General features: G+C 54.9%; 1 protein-coding gene across 1 annotated transcript in view; it reads left to right on the plus strand.

The window, feature by feature from the left end:
• Positions 1-17,488, plus strand: part of GRK2 (G protein-coupled receptor kinase 2) — a 264,477-nt gene that overhangs the window by 157,180 nt on the left and 89,809 nt on the right. The window contains exons 4-5 of the mRNA XM_078657665.1: positions 2,471-2,572; positions 3,647-3,721. Of these exons, the coding sequence (XP_078513791.1) occupies positions 2,471-2,572; positions 3,647-3,721 (177 nt within the window). The remainder of the gene's footprint in view (positions 1-2,470; positions 2,573-3,646; positions 3,722-17,488) is intronic.

Raw genomic sequence — 17,488 nt, forward strand, 5'->3', positions numbered from 1 at the left:
GCAAGTCGGGGTAAAGTTTGGCGTTGCAACAGCATGCGGGGAAATGGCATGCATTGTAACATCACGTAACCGCTCCATCCGCAGCTCGTCTACTGCTCTCACTTGCATGGAGGAAACCTTACACACAGCTGGCGACGCTTCTGGTTGGAAGCCTGTCCACTGCTGTTCATGAGGTGTGTCGAGGAAGCTTGCCTACTGTGCTCACTTCTTTATTTAGAGTACACCTTAGCTGCTGCTGGTCACACTTCCTTGCATGAAGGAAGCCTTACCTACTGCTGGTCACACTTCCTTGCATGAAGGAAACCTTACCTGCTGCTGGTCACACTTCTTTGCATGGAGGAAGCCTTACCTGCTGCTGGTCACACTTGCTTGCGTGGAGGATGCCTTAGCTGCTGCTGGTCACACTTCCTTGCATGAAGTAAGCCTTACCTGCTGCTGGTCACACTTCTTTGCATGGAGGAAGCCTTACCTGCTGGTGGTCACACTTCTTTGCATGGAGGAAGCCTTACCTGCTGCTGGTCACACTTCTTTGCATGGAGGAAGCCTTACCTGCTGCTGGTCACACTTCTGTGCATGGAGGAAGCCTTCCTTACCTGCTGTTGGGCACACTTCTTTGCATGGAGGAAGCCTTACCTGCTGCTTATAACACTTCGTTGCATGGAGGAAGCCTTACCTGCTGCTGGTCACACTTCTTTGCATGGAGGAAGCCTTACCTGCTGCTGGTCACACTTGCTTGCGTGGAGGATGCCTTACCTGCTGCTGGTCACACTTCCTTGCATGAAGGAAGCCTTACCTGCTGCTGGTCACACTTCTTTGCATGGAGGAAGCCTTACCTGCTGCTGGTCATACTTCTTTGCATGGAGGAAGCCTTACCTGCTGCTTATAACACTTCGTTGCATGGAGGAAGCCTTACCTACTGCTGGTCACACTTCTTTGCATGGAGGAAGCCTTACCTGCTGCTTATAACACTTCGTTGCATGGAGGAAGCCTTACCTGCTGCTGGTCACACTTCTTTGCATGGAGGAAGCATTACCTGCTGCTGGTCACACTTCTTTGCATGGAGGAAGCCTTACCTGCTGCTGGTCACACTTCTTTGCATGGAGGAAGCCTTACCTGCTGCTGGTCATACTTCTTTGCATGGAGGAAGCCTTACCTGCTGCTTATAACACTTCGTTGCATGGAGGAAGCCTTACCTACTGCTGGTCACACTTCTTTGCATGGAGGAAGCCTTACCTGCTGCTGGTCATACTTCTTTGCATGGAGGAAGCCTTACCTGTTGCTTATAACACTTCGTTGCATGGAGGAAGCCTTACCTACTGCTGGTCATACTTCTTTGCATGGAGGAAGCCTTACCTGCTGCTTATAACACTTCGTTGCATGGAGGAAGCCTTACCTGCTGCTGGTCACACTTCTTTGCATGGAGGAAGCATTACCTGCTGCTGGTCACACTTCTTTGCATGGAGGAAGCCTTACCTGCTGCTAGTCACACTTCTTTGCATGGAGGAAGCCTTACCTTCTGCTGGTCACACTTCTTTGCATGGAGGAAGCCTTCAACACTGCGTTGCATGGAGGAAGCCTTACCTGCTGCTGGTCACACTTCCTTTCATGGAGGAAGCCTTGCCTGCTGCTGGTCACACTTCCTTTCATGGAGGATGCCTTACCTGCTGCTGGTCACACTTCCTTTCATGGAGGAAGCCTTACCTGCTGCTGGTCACACTTCTTTGCATGGAGGAAGCATTACCTGCTGCTGGTCACACTTCTTTGCATGGAGGAAGCATTACCTGCTGCTGGTCACACTTCTTTGCATGGAGGAAGCCTTACCTGCTGCTAGTCACACTTCTTTGCATGGAGGAAGCCTTACCTTCTGCTGGTCACACTTCTTTGCATGGAGGAAGCCTTACCTGCTGCTTATAGCACTTCGTTGCATGGAGGAAGCCTTACCTGCTGCTGGTCACATTTCTTTGCATGGAGGAAGCCTTACCTGCTGCTGGTCACACTTCTTTGCATGGAGGAAGCCTTACCTTCTGCTGGTCACACTTCTTTGCATGGAGGAAGCCTTCAACACTGCGTTGCATGGAGGAAGCCTTACCTGCTGCTGGTCACACTTCCTTTCATGGAGGAAGCCTTGCCTGCTGCTGGTCACACTTCCTTTCATGGAGGATGCCTTACCTGCTGCTGGTCACACTTCCTTTCATGGAGGAAGCCTTACCTGCTGCTGGTCACACTTCCTTTCATGGAGGAATCCTTACCTGCTGCTGGTCACACTTCCTTTCATGGAGGAATCCTTACCTGCTGCTGGTCACACCTCTGGTCAGAAGCTTGTCATCTCCTGCTCATGAGATGACTAGAAGGGGATTGCCCCGCTGCAGATCCCTGTGTGTTGGGACTGGGGGGGTCTTAGAAGGGAGGGTTGTTGGTGCCACTGTCTTCCCCATGGGTCTCAGTTCTCACAGCCCCTTTCTTTCCTCAGATCCGGAAGTTTGAGAAGCTGGACTCGCAGGAGGAGCGATTCGCCAAGAGTCGGGAGATCTTCGACAACTACATCATGAAGGAGCTGCTGTCCTTCTCCCATGTGAGTCTGGGCCTGGACTATGAGGGTGGCTGAGGTGGGCGGGGCTGGGGGAGCTGAGGGGTGGCTGGGGGGAGGGCTGGTGCTAGGGGGGGGGCAGACACTGACAGGAGCTGCTGTCCTTCTCCCATGTGAGTCTGGGCCTGGACTATGAGGGTGGCTGAGGTGGGCGGGGCTGGGGGAGCTGAGGGGTGGCTGGGGGGAGGGCTGGTGCTAGGGCGGGGGGCAGACACTGACAGGAGCTGCTGTCCTTCTCCCATGTGAGTCTGGGCCTGGACTATGAGGGGGGCTGAGGTGGGCGGGGAAAGGGGAGCTGAGGGGCGGCTGGGGGGGAGGGCTGGTGCTAGGGGGTGGGGCAGACACTGGCAGGAGCTGCTGTCCTTCTCCCATGTGAGTCTGGAACTGGGCTATGAGGGGGGCTGGGGGTACGAGGGGGTGATGGAGGCTGGGGGGCAGGGCTAGTGCTGTGTGGAGGCAGACACTGACAGGAGCTGCTGTCCTTCTCCCATGTGAGTCTGGGCTTGGACTATGAGGGGGGCGTCAGGGGGCAGGGCTGGGAGTGCATGGAGGCAGCTCTCTTCCGTGCTGATCTCCCTTGCTCGTCGTGAGCTGGGGTACCGCTTCCATGTGGTACATGTGATTGACTGATCCTCCCCAGACATGGAGAGTGCACAGGGGTCTCTCTTCCACAGCTGAGGGGGTTGGGGGGCTTCCTCTCCCTGAGCCATGAGCATATGTGCGCCTCCCTGTCACAAGAACCGATTGGTTACAGAGGAGGTTTTTCCCTACAGGGAGTGGGCATTCCATCCACAAGCAAAAGGTGCCCCTGCGGCAGCCGGACGCCTGCCCTCTGCAGTGGGGTAACTGCCCCAAGAGAGAGGGAATGGACGTTGTATCTGGTTTTTGTGCGGCCTTCGAGGCCGAAACGTCATCCCTTGGAGAGGAGTCGCTGTGAGGGGGGCGGGTGATGCAGCTCGTTCAAGGGAGGATGACGCAGAGCAAGGTCTGGCTACCACCCTTAGGGAGGCGAGTCTGCGTCATCTGATGATGTCATTGATTCCGCTCTTCTCTCCTCAGCCCTTCTCCAAGAACGCCAGCGAGCACGTGAAGACGCACCTGAGCAAGAAGCTGGCGCCGCCGAACCTCTTCCAGGTGTGTATGACCGCAGCCGAGAATGACGCCACGAAGGGGCGCCTGGCACCCAGCGCTTCTTGGCGCTGTGCCTCACAGTAGACTGAAGATGTGAATGCAGAACGTTAGTGTGGATAAACCAGGCCTTTTCAATTCTGTGGAGTTAGGCAATGGGATAATATTCTATAATAAAGACCCAGTTTTTGGTGACTGAGGCTGCCTCCTTTTTGCTCTCGCCCTGCCCATACTGGTCTAGTGAAGTAGCCCCTGGTTGCCCTAGTAGTTCATACAAACAGTAAATAAAATAGTAGTTCAGAGGGATGGTGCTAGAGTGAGCAGCCCTTCTGTCATTGCCATCTGTCCAGGTAAGGAGGACACTTGGATGCCTCAGGCAGCCTGAGCTCGATGCCCCTCCGCTCCCTCCACACCCCAAACGGCTCATGCGGGGTTCCTTGAGCCATGAGGCATCTTCTTCCTTTTAACAAAGCCATGTAAAGTCTGAAGACAGGAGGTGCAGCTATGATACCCGATGAGCTGCTTTCTGATTACATGGTTTCTTGGGGTTGGGGTGGGAGTTCAGCACTGATGGTGTGATGCGCCACTCAGCGTTAGAAACATTGACTTTTGGTGATGCTAATAAGGTGAATGGAAGCACCTGTAGTGTAGCGGCCCTTGACCAACAGAGCAAGCGCCCTAATGGTTTGAATGTAGCTGGTCAGGAGGGCAGCGCTCTGCCCCGTCTAGCCCTGGTTCCAGTAACCTCAAGGTGGGATCTGCTCCTGTTGAAGGGATTGCATAGATTTGGGGACATAAGTTGTTCCCCCAGACTGGGCTCTCACGGAGCGGCAGACTGATTTTAGTTTTCATGATGTTTGAGTAGAGTGGATTGTGACTTGTCCACGCGTCTATCCCTGTCAAACATCACTAAGCAAAGGTCTTGCGTCCCATCCCTGGACCAGATTTGAGCAGGGCCGAGGCGCCTTCGTTTATAAATGTAGACGCTGCTTGAGCACGTGGCAAAATCATAGGGGGGGAAAAAGAAGGGAATAGAACAAAGGAATTGATGGAGTGGGCGGGGCAGTCAGCAGGCTCCACCTCCGCAGAAGCCATCCAAGGCTTTTTCCTGACTCACCACCAGATGTTTGGAGAGTTTTTACTATTTGCCAAGTGGGACGTACTGTCACATCTGTAACATTTTAATTTTTCATTTACTACCTGAGATCTATCCCATTTTAGGTCTCGCCTAGGCAGCACATGTGCTGTGTCTTTGAGACATGCTGTATCTAGGATATGGGCTTCAAAAGCACCCATCTTTTTTATTGGTTCCTTTTGCTTTCCTTTAGAAATGCTGGCTTTTCATTGGTGACTACACTTAGTAATCCCTCCTTATAGAATTTTGTATCATCCCACGAGAACTGACCCTGTTACATGTGTTCTTACTCATCAGGTTATTTATGCCTTGAGAACACTTTTTTTGGTAGGCTTGCCTCTTTGCTCGTTAAGTGTTCGGTTTACTTGTGCAATGAAACTTCCGTTGGCTATATATGCTTGCCGTTCCTTAATTTCCCTGTGCCTCTCCCTCACACAATACTGCTTACAGGCCCTCACCACTCCTCCAAGACCACTTCTCATTTCTTCATTTGCTTAATTTAGGCATACATTGCAGTGTGATGCCCTCATTTAATTTTGCATTGCAGTCTCCCCATACTCCCTCACACAGCACTGCTTGCCCCCCACCTCAGAGATCTCTGCATTGATGTTATTGTTGTTTTAAATCAGTAGCTTTAGTTTTATATAGTGCAGTTATCCAGGTGATTGGGGGGGGGGGGTGGGGAAATTAAAGGATCAGCCCATAATCACAAGATGTTGAGCCAACACCAGACTTGAACACGGATCCCCAGCTCCCCAGTGGCAGTTCTCACTGCTGCGCCATATCCGTTCCCTATCCATGTTGTATGGTGCAGTATCTTATTTTGCCAAAAGAGGTCCCAAGGGACACCTATTGACAGGCTGTTGTACCGCACACTCACAACACTGCTTGCCGGCCCCCACTTCCAAGCTCGCTGCATTTATTTTTGGGAGGTATTTTAAATGAGTAGCTTTCTTTTACTTAGCGCAGGTAACCAGGTGCTCGGGGGGAATTAAGAGATCAGCCCATAATCACAGGATGTTGTGCCGACACCAGACTCAAACACAGATCCCAGCTCCACAGTCGGCAGCTCTGGTCGCTGCACCATATCATTTCTCTAACCATGTTCTAGGATGCAGTACCTTATGCGGCCAAAAGAGGTCCCTAGGGACACCAAGTGACTGCCTTTAATACTGTACTCTTTCACTTCTTCGTGCACAGTAGAACAGTAAATGTTTCTGTACCCACAATAATTTGCTGCATAGCTGAATATTTATAAGGTCCCAAATGCAAGACCGATTGTATTGCAAATGCTTGTTTTTTTATATATATATGACTTGTTCCCAGTTTTGTCAATGGTAACTTTTGCTACTACCTCAGACCCTGGTTCAGTAGTTTTCTTTATCGCTTTAGCACACCTTCCTGACATTTTTGTCTTGCGTATTATAGGCCATGCATCTTTTAACTCTGCATCGCCACTAATCCACAACTTTTCCTGTAATGTTGAATCACGTGCATGCGTTACTACCTGAGCTCCGAAAGAACAGTTCGAGGCATGTGGGCTGCTAAATTCATATCTGATGCATAGATCGCCGCCTAGTGTTGGGTCCGGATGATTGCACATTGTTGTCCTGGAAGAGTCTTCGAAGTATCACGAGATAGGTGGCTCCTCCCCTGGACTACAGTGCGCATGGGCATCGGCTCCATCCCCAGATTGTTTTTTTCCGCCATTGGGTTCGGATGTGATTTCGACGGCTCCCTGTCGGAATCGAAAAACCTTCCTTCTCAAGGCCAAAAGGCCTTCGGTATTCGCGTCGGTATTGTGTGCGAACGGTCCCGAGCATCGTCTGACTCTTCCGGTCAGATTTCAGCGGAGTGGTTTACCCTTCGCGCATCGAGGCCCTGTACTCGCAGCAAGACCCCGACGGCTTCATCATGGAACGGAGCCCGTTTAAGCGTTGCCCCATGTGTGGGTCCAAATACCCACACATCGACGTGCATCCAGTTTGTAATAGATGTCTTTCGCCGGACCACGACGAAGACAACTGCATGGCCTGCTCCAAATTCAGGTCGAAGAAGACGCTCAAGCATCGGCGCGCGGCGCGACTTGAGGCCTTCCACGCAGCCCCGGCACCCGACGACATATTCGACGACCCCGCAGAAGAAGGCCACGGCCATCACCTTCAGATCTCACCACCATCGACGGAGGTCGAGGCGGATCCAGAGGAATACATCGAAGGACAGAGCCAAGACCTTGAATACGTCGAGGAGGTAGGGGACGACGAAGAAGTCTATGGGGCCGCGGAAGATAGCTCAGAGGACGAGCTATGCCCCGAACGTTACTCGATTCAGGCTCCGGTCACGGGATCGCCACTCGGCCTTACCCTCGACCCTGCACCGATATCCCCAGCCCCGCCTTCGGGCCCGGCTACGGATACACCGGAGGAGCCACCGTTGCGCGTATCGAAACCGAAACCGCAACTACTGTTGTCGACGGCGCCTAAAATGGCCGACATCACGCCAAAAACGAAACCGAAACCTTCGGTCTCCACGGCTCCGAAGATGGCCGCCGACTCAGCAAAAGTGAAACCGAAACTTCCGGCTTCCACAACATCTAAAATGGCCGACGTCCCGTCTAAGCCAGCAAAGCCGACTCCGTCTTCAACTCCGTCCGCTTCCAGCCACACGAAGTCCAAGAAGACTGTCGACGCATCGGCGCCACAAACGGCGGCTAAGGACAAGTCCTCAAAGAAGGTCGTCCATCCCGCCTCGGCGCCTACGGCCCAGGATCCGACGACCTGTAGCCGCTACTCATCGGCACAAGGATGCCGGGTCGGCATCGCCGGCGTCGGCGCCTACACCGACCGCAAAGCAGCGTCCCGTGGGAGGCCAAGAATCGTCGGTGCCCACTTCTGCTACGCCGAAGTCCTCCGAAGCAGACAAACATGAAGCATCGGTTACCAAACCCTCGGCTTCTTTTACAAAACAGGTCACCGACTCCCTCAAAAGGATTCGGGAGAAGGCACAGACGTCAACGTCTACCGCATCATCGGATCCGACACCGGTGTCCATACCGGCGAAGTCGTCCTCCAAGCTTCTCTACGTCCTGCCACCAAAGGTGGCGCCCAAAGCGTTTGTGGCCAAGACGGTGTCGAAGAACACCGACACGTCGGAATATTCGACGCCCAGTCCCAGTTTGCAGCGGCCAAAGGCGTCAGGGGACAATTTAGAGCATTACATCGATGCCAACACAGGGAAATTGACACTTTATAAAAGAAAGATCACTTCCCAACCTTTAGAAGCATTTGTTATTCCACTGAAAAAGAAAAAACAAGCACAGGACATACCTCCACTTGTTGAACCTCTTCAGCCTCCGCCAAGGAGGAGTCCAACACCTTCCCCCCACCACTCAGGGGGTGAGGATGATGAACAGGATGACCAGTATAATTTTCCTACTGACACTGACCCTGATGTACACCAGGACCCATATGATGACGCTGGGGACCAGGACAGCCATCAAGTAGTACATGACCCTCAGGTTTTTGGAACACGTACATCACCTACTGAGGACTCAGCAGCATTCACTGCTTTAATAGAACGGGCAGCTGCAACTCATAATGTGGACATGCACTCTGACCCGGTGGAGGAAGATTTCCTGTTTGACACCTTTTCTGTCTCCGAAAGAACAGTCAAAACACTCCCCATGCTGAAGGGTGTCCTTAAACATGCACCAGAGATCTTTAAGGAACCAACAAGGGCAAGAGTGGTAAACCCACGTATTGAGAAGAAATACAGGCCAGCACCTGGAGACCCTGCTTATATTCGGGGACAGTTGCCTTTGGACTCATTGGTGGTCGCAAATGCCCGCAAACGGGCCAACTCCCAAACAACGGGTGAAGCTCCTCCCCCGGACAAAGAGTCGAAAGTGCTTGAGGCTTCTGGCAAGCGGGTGGCTGCGCAGGCTGCCAATGTATGGCGTATAGCAAATACACAAGCACTACTGGCGCGTTACGATAGGGCGCATTACGACACCCTAGAACAGCTCCTTCAACATCTACCTGATGAGTATAAAGAAGCAGGCGAAATGCTCATTCAAGAGGGGAAGCTTATATCAAATGCTGCCATTAAGTGTGCACTTGATGTCGCGGACACAGCAGCTAGGGGTATTAACACTAGCGTCATGCTAAGGCGCCAAGCCTGGCTTCGTATATCTGGGTTTAAGCAGGACATCCAGACTACGATCCTCAACCAGCCAGTCAATCCTGACAGACTGTTTGGCCCTGATGTAGACACCACACTTGAAAAAATTAAGAAAGACAACGAGACTGCTAAGTCCATGGGGGCTCTCCAATCACAACAGTTCAGAGGCAACATTTTTCGTCGCTCAGGTGCACGTGGTGGTACCAGAGGACACTTGGGACAACAAACACAATTCGCAAAAGGTGGTGCGCAATCCTCGTACCCCAAGCAGGGTAGAGGGGGTTACCGAGGTAACAATGCCAAGGGCAGGGGCAGAGGAAACAACAGCTCACGTTCCTCTGCCACCACCAAACAGTGACTCCCTGTCGCTGCCCCCGACCATCCAACACCTGTCGGGGGAAGACTACAGCAGTTCCTGCCAGTCTGGTCGTCCATCACCACAGACAGGTGGGTGAGAAAACTAATCCAGTACGGTTATTGCTTGGAGTTAACATCCACTCCTCCCAACATCCCCCCAAGACGACGTCCTATGTCGGCAGAGCACTTGCACTTATTGCAGCAGGAAGTGCTAGTTATGCTGCAAAAAGGAGCAATCGAACTCGTGCCAGTGGAGGAGGAAGGAACAGGGGTCTACTCCCTGTACTTCCTCATCCCAAAGAAGGACGGATCGCTCAGACCCATTCTAGATCTGCGCCCCCTCAACATGTACATACTGTCAGAACATTTTCACATGTTGACACTGCAACAAATCCTTCCCCTTCTAAACCAAGGGGATTTCCTGACAACCTTGGACCTCAAGGATGCTTACTTCCACATCCCACTCCACCCATCCCACAGAAAATACCTCAGGTTCACCATTCTCAACAAGCACTATCAGTTCAAAGTCCTACCCTTCGGGGTGACTACTGCCCCCAGAGTGTTTACGAAGTGTCTAGCGACAGTGGCGGCGCACCTCAGGAGACAAAACATACATGTCTATCCGTACCTCGACGACTGGCTCGTTCAAGCAAAGTCGGAAAGACAGTGCGCCTCACACATGTCCCACATTATTCACCTCCTTCACAGCCTGGGGTTCTCGCTAAACTACCCGAAGTCGCACCTTCAGCCAGCCCATGTGCAGCAGTACCTAGGCGCGACCATAAACACCCTGTCTGCTATGGCTCAACCAAACACAGTCAGAATCAACAACATTCAGTCGCTAATCCAGAGGTTCAGACCGCAACACTCCCTGTCAGCGAGAGTGTTCATGCAGTTAATAGGCATGATGGCCTCCTGCATCTTCATAGTCCCGCACGCAAGGTTGCACATGCGTCCCCTCCAAGAATGCTTGGCAAATCAATGGACACAGGCTCAGGGACAACTGACAGACCTAGTGTTGGTGACCGGTCGGGCATACAACTCTCTGCATTGGTGGAATCCACACAACCTTTGCAAGGGACGACCGTTCCAGGAGCCGGTGCCACAGATTGTCCTAACAACGGACGCATCTCTCCAAGGGTGGGGAGCGCATGTGCTCCACTACACAGTGCAGGGACTATGGTCAACCCATCAACAAAGGTTGCACATCAACTACCTGGAATTGATGGCAATCTTCATGGCGCTCAAGTCCTTCAAGGTGCATTTGTGCAACAAGGTCGTGTTGATCCGGACGGACAACATGACAGCCATGTACTACATCCAAAAGCAGGGCGCTACTCACTCACCACAGCTGTCTCATCTGGCTCAGAGCATGTGGAAGTGGGACATTCAGAGGAACATCTTCCTCATGGCAGAACACCTCCCGGGCAAGGACAATCAGATGGCGGATCTGCTCAGCAGATACAGCCATCAAATGCACGAGTGGGAGATTCATCCATCAGTACTCCACCCGTACTTCCAGCAATGGGGTCATCCAGAGATAGACCTGTTTGCCACAAGGGAAAACGCAAAATGCCAAAGCTTTGCCGCCAGGTTCCCTCACCCAGAATCGCAAGGGAATACGATATGGATGAACTGGTCAGGCAAATTTGCGTACGCTTTTCCCCCAGCGCCTCTCATTCCGCTGGTGGCAAGAAAGCTAAAGCAACACGCGATGACTCTCATCCTGGTTGCTCCAACATGGGCACGCCAACCATGGTACACCACGTTTCTAGAACTTTCCGTGGTACCGCATCAAAAGCTGCATCTCACACCCAGGCTCTTGACGCAGAACCATGGCGACATTCAGCATCCAGATCCGCAACAGCTCAATCTGGCGATCTGGCTCCTGAGGTCTTAGAATTTGGCTACCTCAACCTGCCTCCTGAATGCATGGACATCATCCGGGAGGCAAGGAAGCCCACGACCAGAGCTTGCTATGCAGCAAAATGGAAGAGGTTTGTAATTTACTGTACTAACAACAATATCAACCCGCTAGATGCATCCATCCCTAACATCATTTGCTATTTGTTACATCTTTACAAATGCAATCTAGCGTACGCTTCCATTCGGATACATCTATCCGCCATAGCGGCTTATCTCCAGAATAGGCAGCACCTCTCTGTTTTCAGGGTGCCTGCCGTTAAAGCCTTCCTGGAGGGACTGAAGCGAGTCATTCCTCCAAGAACTCCACCAGCTCCAGTGTGGAACCTCAATGTTGTCCTCACTAGGCTGATGGGCCCACCTTTCGAGCCACTGCATTCTTGCGAAATTCAATTTCTGGCGTGGAAAGTGGCTTTTCTCATTGCTATCACGTCGCTCAGACGTGTTAGCGAGCTGCAAGCGCTCACAATCCAAGAGCCCTTCATCCAAATACATTCTAACAGGGTAGTGCTCCGCACTAACCCCAAATTCCTTCCCAAGGTGGTGTCACAGTTTCATATCAACCAAACTATTGACCTGCCAGCATTCTTCCAAAACCCACAAACCGTGGCGGAAAGAATGCTTCATACACTAGACGTTAGGAGGGCGTTGATGTACTACATCGACAGGACTCAACCATTTCGAAAAACACAACAACTTTTTGTTGCCTTCTCACCACAGCACAAAGGCAACCCCATCTCCAAAGCAGGGATAGCCAGATGGATAGTTAAGTGCATTCAAATCTGTTACCAAAAAGCTAAGCGCACTTTATCAATTCCCCCAAAAGCGCACTCCACACGCAAATTGGGGGCATCCATGGCATTCCTAGGGAACATTCCCTTAGAAGACATTTGTAGAGCAGCCACTTGGGCTACACCACACACGTTCACTAAACACTACTGTGTGGATGTGCATTCCAAACAGCAAGCAGCTGTAGGACAGGCTGTTCTCAAAACACTTTTTCAAGCTTCTGCAGCTGGCACGGGCAACCGCCGTTAATGGAGGGACTGCTATATATTCTATGCATCAGATATGAATTTAGCAGCCCAGATGCCTCGAACTGAATATGCTACTTACCAGTATGCATCTGTTCTTGGCATGTAGAGCTGCTAACATTCATATCGCCCGCCCTCCTCCCCGGTGCCCGTAGCGGCTGCAGACACTCTTGCATTCATCATTAGCATGGACATCATTTACACTATTTAACTCCATCACTGCCACAATGGCTAAAAACAATCTGGGGATGGAGCCGATGCCCATGCGCACTGTAGTCCAGGGGAGGAGCCACCTATCTCGTGATACTTCGAAGACTCTTCCAGGACAACAATGTGCAATCATCCGGACCCAACACTAGGCGGCGATCTATGCATCAGATATGAATGTTAGCAGCCCTACATCCCAAGAACAGATGCATACTGGTAAGTAGCATATTCATTACCATACAAATTCAATGAGTTGGAGTCTGTCCCTCGTGGTGCATGGAGCAGAGAGCTGCAGAGGGAAGGGACGTGTGCTCATTGGAGAAGCGTTGTGTGTGGCATGGCGCCTGTCTCTCATGAGGCAGGGAGGAAAAAACACCAGGCTGACCGTGTCCCAGCGGTAGAAAGAACTTCAAAGCCATGGAGTCTGCCCTAGACAAGTTGTGACAGCCCAAAGTGATTCGGAGTTATAAATCAGCAGTCACATCTGGCATCTGGTGAAGACAGACCGAGGTTTACCAAGGAGGAGCACCGGCTCCTCCTTGGTAGACCCCTGCTCCTGAGAGCCTCGTCCACACTGCGGGGCACTGTCTCCTCCATGGGAGACCCCTGTTCCTGAGAGCCGCGTCCACACTAGGGAGCACCGTCCCCTCCGTTGTAGACCCCTGTTCCTGAGAGCCTCGTCCACACTGTGGGGCACGGTCTCCTCCATGGGAGACCCCTGTTCCTGAGAGCCGCGTCCACACTAGGGAGCACTGTCCCCTCCTTGGTAGACCCCTGTTCCTGAGAGCCTCGTCCACACTGTGGGGCACTGTCTCCTCCATGGGAGACCCCTGTTCCTGAGAGCCGCGTCCACACTAGGGAGAACCGTCCCCTCCTTGGTAGACCCCTGTTCCTGAGAGCCGCGTCCACACTAGGGAGCACCGTCCCCTCCTTGGTAGACCCCTGTTCCTGAGAGCCTCGTCCACACTTTGGGGCACTGTCTCCTCCATGGGAGACCCCTGTTCCTGAGAGCCGCGTCCACACTAGGGAGAACCGTCCCCTCCTTGGTAGACCCCTGTTCCTGAGAGCCGCGTCCACACTAGGGAGCACCGTCCCCTCCTTGGTAGACCCCTGTTCCTGAGAGCCACGTCCACACTAGGGAGCACAGCCCCCTTCTTGGGAGAACCCTGTTCATGAGAGCCGCATCCACAATATGGAGCACCGCCTCCTCCTTGGGAGACCCCTGTTCCTGAGTGTGCTCCACATCCTCTCTCTGGGGAGGGCTTTCTGCGTGTCTGCTCAGATGAGGAGTGCTCCGCTTTTTAACATGTATGTGCAGCTTCTTGCGGCCCTTCTGCACACATTGAGAGGTGGAGCCCATATGTGCGCAAGCGACACCCAACTGATGTTGGGTCTGCCTGGAACACAAAGGACGACAGCAGGTGGGGTCCATCGGGCCTTCTGACTTCCTGTCCAGCACCAGTGCCTGGTGCTTGTCTGTGATCCATCCAAAACTCATCACCGCCAAAAGGCATCATTGAGAAAGACAAGACTCTGGGATAAAACTTGCTGCGATTTCTGCAAACCCACTTGACTGCTACCCGTGGCTCATCACAGTGTTGACCTTGTGAACCAACTTCAACTGTGACAAAGTGTAACACATCAATAAGAAAATCGAAACCGTGCCTAAAAAACTCAAAATGAATGTGGAGTAATGAGGCTACTGCCTCCATATCCAAAAACTCATCACTGTCAGAAGGCATCTGACAGACGAAGACAAGACTCTGCACACACACACGCACACGCACACACTCGCACACACACTCGCACACACACTCGCACACACACTCGCACACACACTCGCACACACACTCGCACACACACACACACGCACGCACACTCGCACGCACACTCGCACGCACACTCGCACGCACACTCGCAGGCACACTCGCACGCACACTCGCATACATACTCGCATACATACTCGCATACATACTCGCATACATACTCGCATACATACTCGCATACATACTCGCATACATACTCGCATACATACTCGCATACATACTCGCATACATACACACATATATACACACATATATACACACATATATACACACATATATACACACATACATACACACTCGCATACACACTCGCATACACACTCGCATACACACTCGCATACACACTCGCATACACACTCGCATACACACTCGCATACACACTCGCATACACACTCGCATACACACTCGCATACACACTCGCATACACACTCGCATACACACTCGCATACACACTCGCATACATATATACACACATATATACACACATATATACACACATATATACACACATATATACACACACATATATATATACACACATCGCCACGACCTCCACGCAGGGTGCACTAGCCTAGCCGGGGGTAAAGACCATGGCTACAGATTTTATTCTTGGCCTTTGGTTGTGAGCGCACAATGGAGCCCAGGTCTTGGCGGTGACAATGCTTGTTGTTGTTGCGCTGTTGGCTGCAGAATCCCCCCTTGATCCGATCCTGGTTCATGTGACGTCACTTGCATCGTTCAACCTCCGCTTGCAATGGAAGTGGCCTCTCTGCTTCCAGGAAGCCTCTTTACTCCGCGCGCAGGGACCCCAGCTGCAGCCGCCTCTCTGAGGGGGTGTATGGAGGGAGAACCCCCACCTCCAGCGCAAGGGCCCCAGCTGCAGCCACCTCTCTGAGGGGGTGTCTGGAGGGAGAGCCCCCACCTCCAGCGCAGGGGCCCCAGCTGCAGCCGCCTCTCTGAGGGGGTGTCTGGAGGGAGAGCCCCCACCTCCAGCGCAGGGGCCCCAGCTGCAGCCGCCTCTCTGAGGGGGTGTCTGGAGGGAGAGCCCCCACCTCCAGCGCAGGGGCCCCAGCTGCAGCCGCCTCTCTGAGGGGGTGTCTGGAGGGAGAGCCCCCCCCCCTCCAGCGCAGGGGCCCCAGCTGCCTCTCTGAGGGGGTGTATGGAGGGAGAACCCCCACCTCCAGCGCAGGGGCCCCAGCTGCAGCCGCCTCTCTGAGGGGGTGTCTGGAGGGAGAGCCCCCACCTCCAGCGCAGGGGCCCCAGCTGCAGCCGCCTCTCTGAGGGGGTGTCTGGAGGGAGAGCCCCCACCTCCAGCGCAGGGGCCCCAGCTGCAGCCGCCTCTCTGAGGGGGTGTCTGGAGGGAGAGCCCCCCCCCCTCCAGCGCAGGGGCCCCAGCTGCCTCTCTGAGGGGGTGTCTGGAGGGAGAGCCCCCCCCCACCTCCAGCGCAGGGGCCCCAGCTGCAGCCGCCTCTCTGAGGGGGTGTCTGGAGGGAGAGCCCCCACCTCCAGTGCAGGGGCCCCAGCTGCAGCCGCCTCTCTGAGGGGGTGTCTGGAGGGAGAGCCCCCCCCCCCTCCAGCCCAGGGGCCCCAGCTGCCTCTCTGAGGGGGTGTCTGGAGGGAGAGCCCCCCCCCTCCAGCGCAGGGGCCCCAGCTGCCTCTCTGAGGGGGTGTCTGGAGGGAGAACCCCCACCTCCAGCGCAGGGGCCCCAGCTGCCTCTCTGAGGGGGTGTCTGGAGGGAGAACCCCCACCTCCAGCGCAGGGGCCCCAGCTGCAGCCGCCTCTCTGAGGGGGTGTCTGGAGGGAGAGCCCCCACCTCCAGCGCAGGGGCCCCAGCTGCAGCCGCCTCTCTGAGGGGGTGTCTGGAGGGAGAGCCCCCACCTCCAGCGCAGGGGCCCCAGCTGCAGCCGCCTCTCTGAGGGGGTGTCTGGAGGGAGAGCCCCCACCTCCAGCGCAGGGGCCCCAGCTGCAGCCGCCTCTCTGAGGGGGTGTCTGGAGGGAGAGCCCCCACCTCCAGCGCAGGGGCCCCAGCTGCCTCTCTGAGGGGGTGTCTGGAGGAAGAGCCCCCCCCAACCTCCAGCGCAGGGCCCCCAGCTGCAGCCGCCTCTCTGAGGGGGTGTCTGGAGGGAGAGCCCCCACCTCCAGTGCAGGGGCCCCAGCTGCAGCCGCCTCTCTGAGGGGGTGTCTGGAGGGAGAGCCCCCCCCTCCCCTCCAGCCCAGGGGCCCCAGCTGCCTCTCTGAGGGGGTTTCTGGAGGGAGAGCCCCCCCCCCTCCAGCGCAGGGGCCCCAGCTGCCTCTCTGAGGGGGTGTCTGGAGGGAGAGCCCCCCCCTCCAGCGCAGGGGCCCCAGCTGCCTCTCTGAGGGGGTGTCTGGAGGGAGAACCCCCACCTCCAGCGCAGGGGCCCCAGCTGCAGCCGCCTCTCTGAGGGGGTGTCTGGAGGGAGAGCCCCCACCTCCAGTGCAGGGGCCCCAGCTGCAGCCGCCTCTCTGAGGGGGTGTATGGAGGGAGAACCCCCACCTCCAGCGCAAGGGCCCCAGCTGCAGCCACCTCTCTGAGGGGGTGTCTGGAGGGAGAGCCCCCACCTCCAGCGCAGGGGCCCCAGCTGCAGCCGCCTCTCTGAGGGGGTGTCTGGAGGGAGAGCCCCCACCTCCAGCGCAGGGGCCCCAGCTGCAGCCGCCTCTCTGAGGGGGTGTCTGGAGGGAGAGCCCCCACCTCCAGCGCAGGGGCCCCAGCTGCAGCCGCCTCTCTGAGGGGGTGTCTGGAGGGAGAGCCCCCCCCCCTCCAGCGCAGGGGCCCCAGCTGCCTCTCTGAGGGGGTGTATGGAGGGAGAACCCCCACCTCCAGCGCAGGGGCCCCAGCTGCAGCCGCCTCTCTGAGGGGGTGTCTGGAGGGAGAACCCCCACCTCCAGCGCAGGGGCCCCAGCTGCAGCCGCCTCTCTGAGGGGGTGTCTGGAGGGAGAGCCCCCACCTCCAGCGCAGGGGCCCCAGCTGCAGCCGCCTCTCTGAGGGGGTGTCTGGAGGGAGAGCCCCCACCTCCAGCGCAGGGGCCCCAGCTGCCTCTCTGAGGGGGTGTCTGGAGGAAGAGCCCCCCCCAACCTCCAGCGCAGGGCCCC

Source organism: Lissotriton helveticus, chromosome 1_1 (genome assembly GCF_964261635.1).
Source record: "Lissotriton helveticus chromosome 1_1, aLisHel1.1, whole genome shotgun sequence".
Classification (NCBI taxonomy): domain Eukaryota; kingdom Metazoa; phylum Chordata; class Amphibia; order Caudata; family Salamandridae; genus Lissotriton; species Lissotriton helveticus.